Below are 16,213 nucleotides of genomic sequence, written 5' to 3' on the forward strand. Positions count from 1 at the left end.
GTCCTGGGGAAAAGGTGTGAACCAAAGATTTAAATAGTAGTGGCGACCCCTAACAGGACAAGCCAGAAGTCACACACACAAAAAACTGCTTTCCTGAACGTGCTTGAACCATAGTGTAGTTCAAATAACATAAATAGTGTATGATCGAAAATATTAATTCTGACATATAGACTTCGCAACCACCTGTTATGTATTATGGAAAGATGTTTGAGCATTTAGTCAGTAGTCTTGATTTAAGATCCATGTACTAGTCAACAAAAACAATTTGGTCTGCCATCCTATTAATATCCTCCACCCTGTTACTTGAACATTTTTGCAAATTAGTTGGACAACTTTATTCTACTTGTGGCAAAACTACCTTGTGGGCATTTTGGTGCGACAAATTGAGTAGTCCAGGATGGTAAAAGTGCATGACACATACCCACGTACTAACGCAGCACAGACTTTGCAAGAGTCCTAAAATCACGGGTGAGGACAAAGAGTGTTCAAGAGCCAAGATGCATATGAAGGATATAAAATAAATGTTCAAACGGTTTTCCATACTGCATTAATCATTTCGGACAATGTTTTCTTTACAAGTTATAACATCACTTGCTGCGACATAATTCCTCCTGACCGATAGAGGCAGTGTTGTCTATGGATGTTATTTCCTGTAATAGTTCCGGGTTAAAAGTGAAATTACGCAGCAGGGCAGCGTTGTTTAGCGGAATCCACGATTTGGGAGGGAAAATGGACGATAATCCCGGTTTCGACACGTCTACATCAGATAACAAGGCGACGTACGTCCTGAGCAACGTTGTGGAGGTCGTTGAGCGAATTCTTACTTTTGTTCCGACCAAATCTCTGCTACGAATAGCAAGGTAGGGAAACAAGGTAGCAAACTCCACAGACGCTCAACATGGCTGTTTGGGGGAAGTGAAAGCGATATACTGTGACATGGAACAGTTGTACGACATTATATTGCTGGTGTCAATTGAAACGGAGCTGTGTTTTTGTCCTAAACAATCAGTTGTCAGCAGCGGGAATGCTCTACCTCGCTACTAATACTAACGCAATGTTTGTGTGGTCCACTTCCAAAGCGTGTGCAGGCTATGGAGCAACTGTGCCCGACGAGTGCTGAGAACTCAGCAACAGCTGACATGGGTGTCTGTCTGTGGGCCCTCCACCACGGAGGTTCATGCCCTCTACAACGCGCTGGCTGAGGAGGTGGAGGTAAAGACACACATAACATTAGCTCCATGGGGTCCTCGGTTTATGATTGATTTGCTTTCCTATCGCCAGTACAAAATACAGATGCATGCAAAAACGTGTTTTATCTTAATCAAACATTTTTTTAAAAACACAAACACAGGGTTTTCATGTTGTTTCATGTTCACAGCTGACAAAGTTAGATCGTGACACCCCCAAACCTCCCAACTGGACAAAGAATAACTCACAACCCCATTTGGGGGTAAAAGAACCTTGAGAAGGGCCCACATGTGGCGGGATCCTTCTTCCAGGATGGTCAGGCTGCAATTAAACACATAGTATGGTGCTATATACAATGTTAGCTAAAACAAAATGAGAGACCATTTAATGAGTTGAAGCGCTGCTGGTCATTTTTTTTCTTCGGGACTTGGTGTGATCTGTAGGTGTGAATTCTCCATAGCAACACCTTCAAGGAAGTGATCTGATCTTTTCCCTGTCCGTCAGTGCAGAATCCAAACAGCAAAAGCATCAGATTCAGTCATTGCCACCTAGCCCCCTCTCCAAACAGAGAGGGCAAGCAGCAGTAAAACAGACAAATGTGTGGTTTAACTGAATGCAAGAGTATAATAAAAAGTTGTAAGTCTCGAGATTTAAACATTTCACTAGCTGTCACTAGCGGATAGAATGGGAAACGTCTTTGCCACATTGCGGAGATGAAAAAAAAACAGGTCTGGTAATCTTGATGTGCATTTAAAAGGAGACACAGAACACAGAGATTTTTTGCCGAGTCCCTTTTGTAATAATATTTAGGGAAGTGTCCTTAGAGAGAACATACAGAAACAACTTGTCATTGCTGACGTCTTGGAATCCAGCTGCATATTTAGCGCAGCCTCAGAGGGGATCGAGCCTTTTCGGCTGCTGGTCCTTCCCTTTGAAATGACCTCCCATTGGATGTTAGGCAAGCCCCCTCTCTGTTCACTTTTAAAACCCGGTTGAATACACATTTCTATTCTCTGGCTTTATAAGTCAAGATACCACTGCATATGTGGTACAGTTGATTGGGTGTGGTAGTCAATTTATTTAAGCACACAAGATTACTGTGCTTACAAACAAGCTTCGGCCTTGTCAATGGCAAAATTGATACAGTATTACTTGTAGATAAAGCTACTATAAAAAAGGAATGATACACACAAAGAGTTCAAATGGAGACACATACCTGCTTTGGGAAACCTCACAGAGTGTTGTTTTAACACTAGCACTTGACTTGTCTTTACAGAAAGTGTTTCTCCTGCCCAAAACGGTTTTAGCAATGATGGACTGCGAGACCTTCAAGCTTCCAGGTTACTGCTCCAGACAGAAAAAATGTTTGTATTCAATACTACAACAGTGTTGCGTGCGTGATAACTCTGACCCAGCTATAAGCTCTCAATTTTTTTCCAAAGCAAAGAAGAGCCGTCACAGTCCAGTTGAGGATCTCATCCAGGTCTTCCCGAAAAATTGTGACGTCATGGGCATTGCTACTCCGGGAATTGTCTGTAAGTTTGCTTTTTCTTATTCTGGAGAGGCCAACTCTTGCAATGTCAACTAAGTTTGGCCAGCTAGCAGGCATAGCCACTCGTTACAAGGACTAATTTGTTATTTATATAAAAGGGACACTAGCGAGCAGGCATGATTACTTATTGCTCGGCAGAGTTATTGGGACAATCATTTGTGCGCCTCTGTTTTCAACGTACAACTTCATACCTAAAGTAAAGTCAGCCAGTTAGTAGGTTTAGTCACTTGATGCTAGGCAGACTTTGTTTGTTGGGCACTGTCAGTTGCCCCACCTTATTTCTATATAAGTTGGAAACCAAGGTGAAAAATTCAGGCAGCTAACAGGAATGAGTTCTTGTCACTAGGTGGTATTTGTTGCACACCATCATTAATGCCCCTTCGTTATTCAGGAAGAACTTTAACCAGCTAACGGGCATGGTTCCTTGTTAATAGAGTTTTTTTGGGCACCATCATTTGTGCTCCTGCATTATTGATGTAAAACGTCATAGCGGAAATAAAACTTGAGCAAGCTCGCAGGCATGGTCCATTGTTGCTCGGCAGAGTTCAATGGGCCACCGTGATTTGTGCTCCTGCATTATTCTTCATTTTCAGCCAACTAGCAGGCTTTGCCACTCATTGCTAGTCATTTTTTTGGGGGGCTCCATCATTTGTGCCCCCGCGCTGTGCATATGATGCTTTGCAACGAAAATAAAAAATAAGGCACAGTCATCTGTTGTTAAGCAGAGATTTTTGGGTGCCATCATTTGTACCCCCAACCCCAATTAAGAAAAACTAAAGAAAAACACCAAACACACAGTCTGTGGGATTTCCCAGGCTCTCCAAACAGCAGAGAAATGACCTACAAATTCCGCACTGCAACACTTTGCAGGCAACTTGAGAAGAGGGATTGCCCGCTTTCCCACAGACGGCTCGGCATTAATCCACGCCACCGGTACTGAGTCAGAAGAAGGGTTGGCACCTCCCTGCCTTCTTCCGGCCCCGCAACCCCTCCTCTGATAGATGGCCTCGTCTGCGGCGCCCCACGCTCGCCATTTCTCCACATAATCACAACCCTGCGGAGGAGTGACTCTCCATCAGGCGAGCTCTCCTTGGCGGGGATGATGGCTTGTCAGGCTACTGTCGTCGATCAGGCCTAATGGCGGCCCCGCTGTTTGCCATAACACTCATTTATTGGGGATATTGCTGGTTGGGGGGGGGGTCAGCGCGGGGTCGCCGTGGCTCTAATTCAATTGGAGGAAATCTGTGATTGGATTATGTATGGCAATGTATGAAGGCTGGGATGACATGTAATACGTTTCCTTATAGCCTGAAGTACAAGTTATTTATTCATGTTGGTTAAGGACTGCAGGCCATTGGAAAATGATCCTCAGAGTGGAGCGTGTGGGAGAAATGAGATATCCCTGTGTGAAATGTTTTCTGTGATGTGCGCTTTCTTTAGCACATCAGCAAAACAGCTTTTGAAGATGATATTGAGTGATTTTGTGCACCTAATTATGTGATTAGTGAGTGTCATTGCCTTTGCTGTAGGTAATTTAGGAAACCTGGAAGATAAGGTTATTAATTCACGTACGCGCTATAACATGCATGTGTCCTACTTATAACTTGTGCTAGCAAGAGACATGTTGCGTGCTCAATTTGTGTATGTTGAGGTGCATGTAAGATTTATTGATATTTTTACTTTATTTTACTGCGCATGATGAGCTCCAGTGTGATCATCGGCATAAGGAGGAGAGCTGAAGTGTTTAAATGATTTCTGCATTTTCATGGGGTCTGCCGGTTTCTGTACTTTGGAGACCATTGATTTGAGGGGCCAACATTCAGAAATTCATAAAAATTCATTTATAACACTGATAACACTCAGTTTTTGTTGAGTTAGGTCTGACAGCTTCTTTTAACAATTTTTTTTTAATCTAACTGATCTCAGTTTTTCCTCTTATCAAGTTACGTTTTTGAGCTATAGAATCCCCGTTTTCTTTAAAAAAAAATGACGTGTATGCATTTAAATCAAACACTGAGATGGAATAGTTACAAGCTTTGAAAACAAAAACAAAAAAAACGTCATAAAACGAAATAGAATGTACAACGGTAGGTTAACAGAAAAGCCAGCTCTAATCCTCTTAATTCCTACGATGCTAGCTTTCTGTTAGCAGATATTGATAATACTGACCTATTGGGAGCTGCACACACCTCACCACACTCTCAATTGCGACTGCGCAAACAAGTTGCCACGTGGCTATAGATGAGGCCAATTGTAATCAACTGCCATGTCTTACTACAGCTAGTCAGTGGTATTATTCTTATCGGGTAAGCTGCGGAGAAAAAAACTTGACGTGCTAGAAAAAAAAGATGGCTGCAGTTTTGGAATCAGCATGCTGATTTTAGTTTTAATCAGCATAAAAATCTAATTCAACAGTTTTTTTTTTTTTTTTTTTAAATTGTCCCCCAGTGTAATCATTTGTACACTCACTGGCAATACCATTAGTAGCCTACTGTATCTTTTTAAAGACCGAGTTTTGATTGTTTGTGTAATGTAGCAATATCTTACAGTATATCCTTGGTTTTTGTTTGTGTGTGTTTTTGCAGTAACCCCAAGTGGCTCTTGCTCCAGGCCTCCGGAGGAGCATCAAGAAGGTGAGGCGGGCTTTGCTATCATGTTTCCAAGCATGGAAGGCGTCCACATCAGACCTTTTCATTTCTGCCAAAAGTCCCTCTCATCAAGTGCTCTGAAAGAAGCAGGTGAGTGGAGAATCACAGGCCACTGTGTGGCACTGTTGATAAGAAAGACAAACTTAAATCAGCAACATTGTTGTCATTTTAACAATAACATGTGCTTTTTCACTACAACAAGCTTTTTGGTGGATTTCTGCTGACTACAACAAAAGTATATTATCTCCTGAAGTGTATTGAATTTTGTTTAATGGGCTTGTGCCAATAGGACTCATCGACAACCCAGAACTGAGAGTGGTGCTGCTGTTTGTCTATGAGGCGTATAAATCTGGAGGAGCGCGTTTCCTTGGCCAAATCCTGGAGCCTCTGGCCAAGAGCAAAGCTCTAATTGCAGGGGGACTTGTAGAAAGCGTCTTTCCCACCAGCCTCTGGTAAGAAACGACTATCAGATCTCAGTGCGTGCACCGCGTCTCCTCATGTAGTGTCAAGGGTCTTTGTTTACTCAACAGAAAGCACCAGGCGTTTTTTAGGGTGAGGCCTTTAATTGTACAATACATTTTTATACTAAATAATACTGTATATCCTTGGTGTCAGGCGGAATCCTCGTCCCTCCCTCCAAAATCGTCACTTTTTAGGAGACCCCAAAAATGGCTTGTTTGTTCAACCATTAGCGTTGCATCGTCAAAGAGAGCAAGCCAGTTTCAACACTTTAGATTGGTCAGTAATTTGTACAAAATAACACCCACAGTGTAAACCTGACCAATAGTATAGATTTGTGGAAAAGTATGAGATTTACCAAATTGTGACGTAGAATGTTTTGGCCCGATGCCAGTAATGTGTCTTTGTCCATTTCCCACAAATATAATCCTGAAATACTACAATTGCTTAACAAATGTATAAAACCACCACCTTAAGTAAGATGTATGCCACAACAGTCTTAAAATAATAGTATTATTAACAACATCTTAATTCATTTTTCAAATTTCCTCGAACGGCTAATATGACGTTTGGATTGTTTTAAAAAAAAAAATGTAATTTACACTCAAGAGATTGGGGTAAAAAACATTTCTTAATTAAATTGTAAAATTATAGTTATTTACTTGCACTCCACTATAAATTAAAGCTGCACAGATGCCATGGAGGCTCTGCAGGCAGTGTGTGTTGTGCTAAAGACATCAACTGTGACTCTCAGTCATTGTCTAGGTAATACTATATACTTTTACATAATGCTAGTACTACCACCTAGTGGCTCAAATTGTTTTTTTTCCTGAGTGAGAAAAGAGGGTCATTTGTTAGGTGTGATGCTAAATGCCACAGAACATATGCATAGTGAAATAGTGATCACCTTGTCTTGGTTTTCTTCCTCACTGTGAAATCTGGGTCGGTTTGATTCTACACAAAGCTGAAAGACTCACAGGAAGCCAAGACTTTATTTTATCTTCTGCCATCTAATGGAAGGCCATGTCTGCCTTGCCACATGGTTGGTGTAAGTCATAGTAAAGGTAATTACTACCACCTAGTGGCATTGACGGTTTTTCCCCTATAGGGGAAACGAGATATTTAAGGTGCATTGCTCATTTGTTCAAGTGGAAAATCCAGTTTTGCTATTCATTGAACATATGACTAAAGAACCTTACCTGTTGATTAATCAGGGCACGGTGTGTATTTGAACATATCCAATATTTTTAGTGCAATAATATATTATTATTATTATTATTATTATTTATTATATTTGTTCAAGTGGAAGACACAATTTCACTATACATTGTAAAAAGGTCTTTATCTTACCCCGTGAGTAATTGGGTACGTGAATGAATTCAGTACATATTAGGGGTTGAATCGACTTGTGGACGCATCGACTTCACTGCATAATGACGATTACAGTGTGAAGTCGATTAATCGCTAATCGTACTCTGGTATTACCAATACGGACGCCTTTCTGAAATCAACAGGTTGTCGGGCACCGCAATAAACTAGCAGCGGTGCTGCAAGCGTGTCGAAATATGGCAAAATGGCAAATGCTATCTTCATATACTGCATATGATGTGAAAAAAGTTCAAAATCTGAAAAGGCTAACGCTAACTGACGAACAGCCTAAATAAATCACGTCAGGCATCGGCGAATTCAATGAATGCTGTTGTAGATGACAAAATGAAAATGAAGGTCAATCAGTCGTGAAAATGAACAGTTAACGTTGCCAACAACAAGCCTTCATCCCACAGACATGGTAAGATCTTCCTTACAGTTGCCCCGCCACCACACATCCATGCACTCACAAATCACACCCTTACACTTCCATGGTCTCACAGACAGTCGGATTTATTAAATCTCGAGCAACAATTGCAGGTTTGCTACAATGCATTATTGCAAACCATTCTAATGGGATTGGATGAATGAGTTGGGGGGCAGTGCACTTATGAACTGCAGTGAAAGTAGTGAGGACTTGTGTTTGGGGGTGAAAGCACGCACGGGCCGACCATTGTAAAGGATTCAATGATGTCGTCGATTAATCGAATTGATAACTAGAATCTGAAGTCGTTCAACCCCTAGTACGTAAATGATTAGATGAGGCACACCGTTTATTAGGACTATTTGAGGAAACCCGGTGTGTATATGTATCACTGCCAATGTTTTAAGTTGATAAACTCAAGGAGGTGCATTGTGTTTTTCCATCCCTGACAACACTCCCGCTCTTTGTAGTTGTAGCCGGGGTGCGTACGGCGTGGTGGGCCTGGCCCTGAGCGGCTCCAAAGTGCAGGGGGCCTCGGTGCTGTTGGACCAGGACGTCAGCAACCCCAAAGCGGCCGAAGCCACCATCCGCCGGCTGAAAGCCGCCAAAATCCCCGAGAGGAACACCCTGGGCTTCATGTTCGCGTGCGTGGGCCGAGGGCAGAATTACTACAGTAACCAGAGCAACGTGGAGGCCGACGCCTTCCAAAAGGTCTTCCCTGGAGTTCCGCTCTTCGGCCTTTTTGGCAACGGCGAGATTGGCTGCGACCGCATCGTCAAAGATGACTACACGCTGTGCGACACCGACACAGACTGTCTGCAGCACGAGTACACCACGGTCATGACGCTGGTCCATTTGGGTTGATGGATAAAAAGTAACATTTGACCATCACCAATTAAGATGGAAAGCATTGGAGTTAACCCTTCAGCTGTCATTTTAATGGAAATAGCTGGGACTTCAATGCGCCTCTATTAACACTTACTATAGGATAACATTGATCATCTCTTAAGAGTATCCTACTGTGACGTAGCACTCTTGTACAACGTGTAAATATTTTGCTTAAACTTTTGCAAACATTTCAGGTGGAGTCACCTTACAAGGGTTTTTGCTTTAAGAAAAAAACCCCTTAATTTCTGATCTAGCAAAGGCACTTTTTCTTCCTGTATGAGGAGATGTCACTTTCCTTTCAAAAAGACAAGGCAGTTTTGATACACTATGTGAACAAAAGTATTCGGACACCTGCCCATTACACTTAAAGGAATGTCTGTACAGGCATCCCGAAAAGCTTTTGTGTGGACTGAGGCCCCTTTACACTGGCTAAAAAAAGCCAACTTTAGTCTGTCTTTTTCCTTGTCACTCCCGTTCATACTGAACAGGAACAAAGTTAATATTGCAAATTTCGCTTTCTGGGGGAGCAAGAGAAACGGTAGGCACTAAGGGAAATAATTCTGCAATGCCGATAACAGATGTGATGTTTGACACTTGATGGTAGCTTATTTTGTATGAAACTTGCCCTCCCACAATTTGTTTTTTGCAAAACAGCTCACATTTGGTGTGACGAGCTAGAGCTAAGTTCAGTGTAAAAGGGCCAGATGCATAAATGCCGGATCCACTGTTTTAACGGGTCTGATGTGAGGGCGTGGGGGCGGGGTAGGGGGGCAAATGTGTACCTTGCAAACAATCTGTTGTATTTCAATCCGAAGGCATTTGTTGGTCCTCGGCTTCCTCCATACCAAACTCATTCAAGCATTCTTTTAATGGACTGGAAGCAGAAAGGAACCTTTGCCCAACGGTTACCCTGAATTTGGACACAGAAATACAAAAAAAAAAAAGATGGAATACCTTTGTCGACAGAAGGCAACACTTTTCATTGTAGGGTTTCATACACAACTCTTCCTGGCAGTGCAAATTTTTTTTTGTTTTTTTCCCCCCCATTTTAAGGGGAGACTGCAGACAGAGAAAATAGTAGGAGTAAATGTTGCCCTGATTGACATATGTTGGTGCTGCCAGAGTGTAAAAAGCCAACAAAACTCTCCAAAGTTCGAAAAGCTTCCTGTGTAGAATGGTGACTTTTGCTGTGGTCCTTATGTGGTGAAGGTGCAATTTCCACAAGTATGTATGTTGCATTGTCACGTAAATATCTATATTAGCTGCTGCTGTCTTTGTTTGAAGATTTCAAATATTTTGGCTTAAGAATACTGTACCAATTCTTCTTCTTTTAACCCACCGGATACTTCCATTAGCTTTTGAGATCCAGTACAGGAGCTGTAACGTGGTGGGCTACTTCTGGCCCGTCGTGCAATTCTAGAACTTCATGAGAAGCCCAAATACAATTAGGCTGCAAATCCTCATCATATGACAAGCTCTTGTACTGACTCTCAACAGATGACCGGTGAGTACAGATCCTTGGAAAGAAATGTACTGTACTAGTTAATTTTTTTCAGATTAGTTATTTTCGTCTGGGTGGCAAGTGCACTTTTCTACACTATGTGCCAAAATCATATCTGCTTACATCTGCCCTCAAATAAAAAATAAAAAAAAACAACTAAAAAAAAAAAAACCAAGATGATTTCGTGAGTCGTTTAAGGGCTTTTGTGTTTTTCAGCTCCCACGTTGCGTAGCGAGCGTGTAACATGGTCAGCATCCATTGATTGATGTGCGCGCTAACCATCGGCTGGCTAATCCCGATGAGTGACAAACGTTTAAGCCAATTGCCGCGAAGGCAAAATCTCTACTCCCATAGTATCTTTATTTTTGGAAACCATAAAAACGCTCTCGACAACGGAGAGGGGCGACCTAGCGGGCGTAAAGCTAATAAAAACATTCGTGGCTCTCCACAATCGACAATCGTGAGGTAAGCTCGTTGCATGCTTGGTGAGCCCTGGTACATTTTTTTTTTTACATGTCGTGACTGGAGCGATACAAATGTCACACGAATCATCGGTGAATATCTTTATTATGCCGTTGGAGTGAAAATTCGCCCACATTACTACCGTGGAAGGAAGCCGGATACCCGTTTCAGCACCCGGACAGCTCCTCGTTCTTGCTCCCTCCTCCTCCTCTTCCTCCTCCGCGGGACTCCCGCTGAGCACGCCGGGGAAGCCCTCCGCTGATCCGCGGCGTCATCTCATGGCTCCGGTGGTGGTGATGGTGGTACCGAACCGGGCTACAGCTACTACTACGATGCCGGGCCACGATGCGTGTCGAGTTTGAGGTTCACCCGTGGGAAGCTTTCACTCTTCGGCCATGTGAGTCCCACTCAGGTAGGTAATGTAGCTCTTTTTTTCCCTTCTACAAAACCCACTTATAGGGAGATTTTTTTTTTTAAAGGGACATTTCCAACAAGCACGCGCTCACATAACCGCGAAGTGATGAAGAGTCGTCAAAAGTTTTGACACAAAATGTCGACGTCTTTGAAATGTTGTTCAATACTTCTAGTTTTTTGTTTTTTTCAAACCAGGGCGCGTAAACACACGTCTCAGTGAATTGCCTTCCGACTGTGCTAAAAAAAATTAAATAACTTTGACAGTGTCAGAGAGGCATTCATTTAACAATACTGTGTTTAATATTGTGGTATTGTCGCTCTTATTGCTAACGAAACCACACTGTCTTGTTGCATAACACTGTTATGTTGTAGTTAATTTAATTAGGTGTAACTTAATTTTTGGAAAATGTTTATCTTCTATTAATATCTATATTATATATTTTAAATACGTAATCAAATTAGGAAAAACAGCAGTTGAAGATGATTCAGTGTAGCTGTACACCAGTGCCAACATCAACCATAATACATTTGTACCTATAAATACTATTTCTCAACCATTAAAAAACAAAAACACACAACTCAAAAAATGTCGCATGGGTTATGGTTGAGCCCATTATTTTAAGAGGCTGATGATATTGTTACATGAGTACGTCTTTGACACTATCTGCCAATCAAAATTGAGCAGTAAAGCAGATGAACTACAGCATGCCTCTGGTATTGGAGATCATTCGATCATGCAGGTGTAGCTAAAGTTGAGACTGGTGAGTAAGAAAACTCTCACTTCTTGCTGGACAAAACTGCTTATGCATTACAACAATATGATACACAACTTGATACTTAAATGTTGTTAATGTAGCCTAAGGCTAACCTCATCAATCATAGAGGATTTATTGCCTACCACCTCCATGTCAAGCTGCACAGTATTACACTGTTTACTTTTTAAATGTTGCTTATCACTGTCAATGCCCAACAGGTTCAACATGAAAGCAGCATATACGCGGTGAATCACAGCACAAGAACAGAAGGACGGACGATTGGAAAAGTGGCAATAAGTACACGTGCATCTCTCCTCCCTCTCACCAAACGACATGGCTAATGCTGGGTAAGTTTATGCCCGCGCGCGCGCGCACACACAACGCACAAAACAGTCTATCATCTTGACGTCTTTCAACAAGTGATAAGCTTAATTTGATTTCATGCTTACATCGATGATGTCGCTAAATTGTCCAAATGTCTTTGTTCAAAATAGAACAATTATGCTAAACACGTTAAAAAAAAGTATTTTCATCATTTGCACTGAGAATTTAATTGAAAATTCAAGGGCATGAAGTGCCTAACTAATACAGTACATGCTTGGCTTTCATCATTAAAATAGACAGTTTAGGACTCTTCTGCCTCATCAGAGATTGGCACTTTATCTTATGCCATTCTAGTCATCTTGGTATTTTATTGTAGAAAAATGTCATTATCAATTTACACATTTTAATCCAATCATTATTTTCATTTTGGCTACCAAATATTGTTTCTTGACCTGTAAAGGGAATATACACCTTTGTCATAAGGATGACACTTATAGAACACTGATATACCTCTAACATAATGTGTTTTAGTTGTTAAGAACACTACATACTTTGACTGTAATATTAGTTAGTCATTTGTAGCTAGCTGGCTGGTCCGTTGAAGGAGGTGGATGGGGTCACCATAGCAACAACAGAGCTACTATTTTCTGTATTACAAGTTGGTGTCCATAAGATATACTCTATGTCGTATTGTATTTGTACACAATAGTGACACAACTGCTAAGACAGGCAAGGTGGGTTGTTGTGTTTTCCGCTGATTTGGCTCTTTTTGTTCATTTTACACTGTAATTCGGTTGCCAATAAAGTCCCAGAGGTTCAGCGGACATGTCGTCTTTTGCAGCATCTTCACTTTCCAACGTGAAAATCCATATTACTTCCTGTATGATTCTGCAGAAACGTTCCCCTTTTTCCATTAACCCCGTTGACAGAGCCATGAAGTTCATGAAAGCAACATAGGTTGTTTCAGGAACATCTGCTTAGTGATGTAGCCACATTTAAATGTGTCCAAGAGTTCCATCCATTGTCCTCCTATCGCTGCTGATTTCAGGGGACAAACAGGCCACACCCTGGACCGGTCACCAGTCAATCACAGGATGTGTCCAGCGCAATGCTAAAATAAAACAGGATTCCTCACTAGTGGACTCTGATTACTTTTTGATAGAGGACCAGACGTATCATACATTATTTTGACAAACATCATATAATTTAGCTAGTGCAACTATTTGCTGATGTACTGTAGTCTGATTTTAACCGGTGCATCTTTCTGGTTGTCATGGTTACAGTAAATGCAAGCATACAGGAAATACACAGACAAATCTTGTGCTTTGTGGCGGGACTTGAGCCAATCAAATGGTCTATTTTGAGCATCTTTGCAAGTGTAGTGAGTGGGTGTTGTGAGGCAGGCAAGCGGTGATGAGAGAAGAATGTGAGAGAAGGAACACTAATTTCTATCAAAGCAGCACGGTGAGCTAATAGGTAGAGTAACATGTCTGACTCACGGTTCTGTGGTTCAGGGTTTGAATCGATGCTCCCGTTCCTGTGTGGACTTTGCAACAAGAAAAACTAGTGCATGGCCTTCAAATTGAGCCAAAGCAGTATCAAATGCCATTATTAGTCTTTTTATGACATACTGGTGCTAATTCAGTATATTCAAACTGTTGCACTTGTCTCCATAATACATTTCCTAAAAAGACCAATTATTGATGTTGCACTTTCCTAAAAAGAAAACCTTCAAGCTATTATCTGCTAAATATGATTAAAAAGTTATTTCAATGCATACATCACAGTCTTTCAATTATTCGAGAGTTCACTGTTAAAACCACTTTTCTGGCATGTGCTTGGAAGTAGAGCAAAATAATTATCTTTTCACCACAAGTCATTTCAAAGTAATTAAAAAAAAATGAATAGATTCACATACATGTCCATATTTCTTGAGCAAAATCTATTTCGATTGGAAAGAAAACAATTCATGTCAAAAAATTGGATTCAAAATGCAATTAATTGAGAGGAAATTTTAAAAAAGAGGGGAAAAAAATCAGGTCCTACCATTAATTACTGTATTATTTTTTTTAGAAGACAGTCAGGTTATATAGATGGTGATATAATTGCTTGCTATGACAAAAAAAAATGGGGGAGAATTGCAGTGCATACGGTACATTAAGATGGAGTTTTCCTGAACTGGCTTAATTTTCCATTGCGGATCCTTGAATACAAGTCTGGATATGTAGTGTTTGAATTCATAAATACTCTTACATACTCATGAATATGTTTTCAGCACATCATGTTTGATCATCCAAATTCCACCTAATTCAATTTTATTGACAAAAGTCATTCTGCCATTTACTGCCATCTACCTGATGTGCCTCGTTCAGCAACCCCGTTTTACGGCGTCTTTATTATAATGATTTTCATCGGGTAGTAGATCTTAGTTTTATGTCACCGAGAATTCGGGTGGGCGTGCGGGCGACTCATGATTCATGGACAGTGTCCAATAAAAGTTTAAACTCGCGTCGTATTAGTGCACAGAGTTCATCGCAACCATCAAGCCGCTTTGAACTGATGCCAAAGTAGCTGGATACTTTTTGTTTTCAATTTACATCAGCATAATCTAATACGATCATGTATCAAATCATAATACGTCATCAGCATAGTGGATTACTAATTGTCATGTCTGACTCACAGTTGAAAGGCTCAAGCTCCTGTGCGGAGTTTGCATGTTCTCCGCTCAGTCTGCTCAGTTATGTCCCTGAACCAGATAAGCTGTATCGAAAATATACATTGACTCCCTCATTTGCAAAAAAAAAAAAAAAAAAAAAAGATGACCGGCATCATCAGCGAGACACTCGCGCTTACCCGATGAAGAATATTCTTCAGTGGCTCTGCCTCGCAGTTACTTACATGACCTTCTGTTTTGGCCGCTGAAATCCCCAGAGCAACTTTTGTCTTGTAATGACCTTTCCTACCTGGCGCTCAATATTACAGTCCGCTATTTAATTTTATCTGCCTCCCTCGGGGAGATTCCACTCCCCTGAATATCACTTCTTTCATTGTGTGTGTGCGCGCGTGCGCGTGTGCATGTGTGTGTTCCACAGCTCGTTAGTGTGTACATGTGCTAATGTTGTATTTGCAATTATCAAGCTGCTTTTTGTGCAAGATCGTCAGGGGGTCTCAGAAAGGTCATGAGGTGTGTGTGTTTGAGTGCAAAGCACAGCAATAAGATGTGTTTGTTGGAAGCCCTGCACACAGAAGTTAACGATTTTATATTGTCTCTTTCATTTTTTTCTCTCCACTCAGTCATTTAGGCTACATTCATCCAATCAAAACTTTATGAAGGGCACACACACAGTCAGGAGTAGACGAAAAACACCAACCACAATGATTTATCATTGCTGTCCAACACAAATCAACTATCAGGATTTTTTATGAATGATTGTTTTTTTCTTTTAAATCAGAATCTTCTAGCGCTACACATAATTAAAAAAAAGCAGACTTTTTGTTGGCTAGTAATTTGAATGTAGCAATTTTTTTAAGTAAAAAAAAAAAGTATCCATAATTGTATCTGTTAAAAATCCCAAGTAAAATACACATAAGCCAGTACGTCAATGGTTACATTTGTAATTTTGTGAAAATCCACACATGATTAAAAAAAAAAAAAAAAAAAAAAAATTCTATTAAAAATATATCAAAATATGCAGTGGAAAGTCTGTGCAACAGGGTTCCAATTCAGGATTTTGTGATACAAAAAAAATGACAGCGATAAATCATTTCAAAACTTTAAACTAACTAATTTGATGACAACCTGTACAACACAATTGAATTAAAAAAAAATCTTTTTGAAAGAAGAATTTAAATAAACAACTGATAATATGGTTGCACAAGTGACTTTTGTAACTAGGTCGTGGCCATCACCTTCATCACCTCGCGTTAAATGGGAGTCAGCACTCATAGGCCACCATTTAAAGTGCCACTGATTAACCCAAAATAAGTGCAACTGTTCTAGCAGGCTTCTCCTGACATTTTCTTTTTTTTGCTTTCAATTTTTAGTCCTGTCGCAGACTGCTATTTTGAACCGAAGGCTGCCTGCGAGAACAACTGAACTGTATTTGTCGTTAATCAGAGGCACTTTAAATGGTGGCAGGTGGCAAGAGAAGCGTGTGGATAGCAGGCTAAGCATGTGACAGCTATCCACAGTCTATGAGTGAGAATCAGTAAATTAAGCACTCAGGGTTT

General features: G+C 40.8%; 2 protein-coding genes across 2 annotated transcripts in view; both read left to right on the plus strand.

Moving 5' to 3' along the window:
• Nucleotides 1-642: 642 nt before the first annotated feature.
• On the plus strand, nucleotides 643-10,203 carry fbxo22 (F-box protein 22). Its single transcript, XM_086026984.1, has 7 exons — nucleotides 643-860; nucleotides 1,080-1,212; nucleotides 2,465-2,552; nucleotides 2,631-2,723; nucleotides 5,326-5,478; nucleotides 5,678-5,840; nucleotides 8,110-10,203. The coding sequence occupies exons 1-7, from the start codon at nucleotides 730-732 to the stop codon at nucleotides 8,501-8,503; spliced, it is 1,155 nt and encodes a 384-aa protein (XP_085883110.1). The 5' UTR covers nucleotides 643-729; the 3' UTR covers nucleotides 8,504-10,203.
• Nucleotides 10,204-10,301: 98 nt separating this feature from the next.
• The window catches only part of LOC147150047 (transmembrane protein 266-like), a 45,137-nt gene continuing 39,225 nt past the window's right edge, over nucleotides 10,302-16,213 (plus strand). The window contains exons 1-2 of the mRNA XM_086026917.1: nucleotides 10,302-10,902; nucleotides 11,878-12,006. Coding sequence (XP_085883043.1) covers nucleotides 11,993-12,006 — 14 coding nt within the window. The 5' untranslated portion in view covers nucleotides 10,302-10,902; nucleotides 11,878-11,992. The remainder of the gene's footprint in view (nucleotides 10,903-11,877; nucleotides 12,007-16,213) is intronic.

This window comes from Filicampus tigris, chromosome 3, assembly GCF_054856515.1.
Source record: "Filicampus tigris isolate MCC_2025a chromosome 3, RoL_Ftig_1.0, whole genome shotgun sequence".
NCBI lineage: Eukaryota > Metazoa > Chordata > Actinopteri > Syngnathiformes > Syngnathidae > Filicampus > Filicampus tigris.

Coding starts and splice junctions, on each gene's coding strand:
- fbxo22 (XM_086026984.1), top strand. CDS start 730: ATGGACGATAATCCCGGTTTCGACACGTCTACATCAGATAACAAGGCG. Junction 2,553..2,630: donor CTGCTCCAGACAGAAAAAAT/GTTTGTATTCAA, acceptor TTTTTTCCAAAG/CAAAGAAGAGCCGTCACAGT. Junction 5,479..5,677: donor AAGTGCTCTGAAAGAAGCAG/GTGAGTGGAGAA, acceptor TTGTGCCAATAG/GACTCATCGACAACCCAGAA.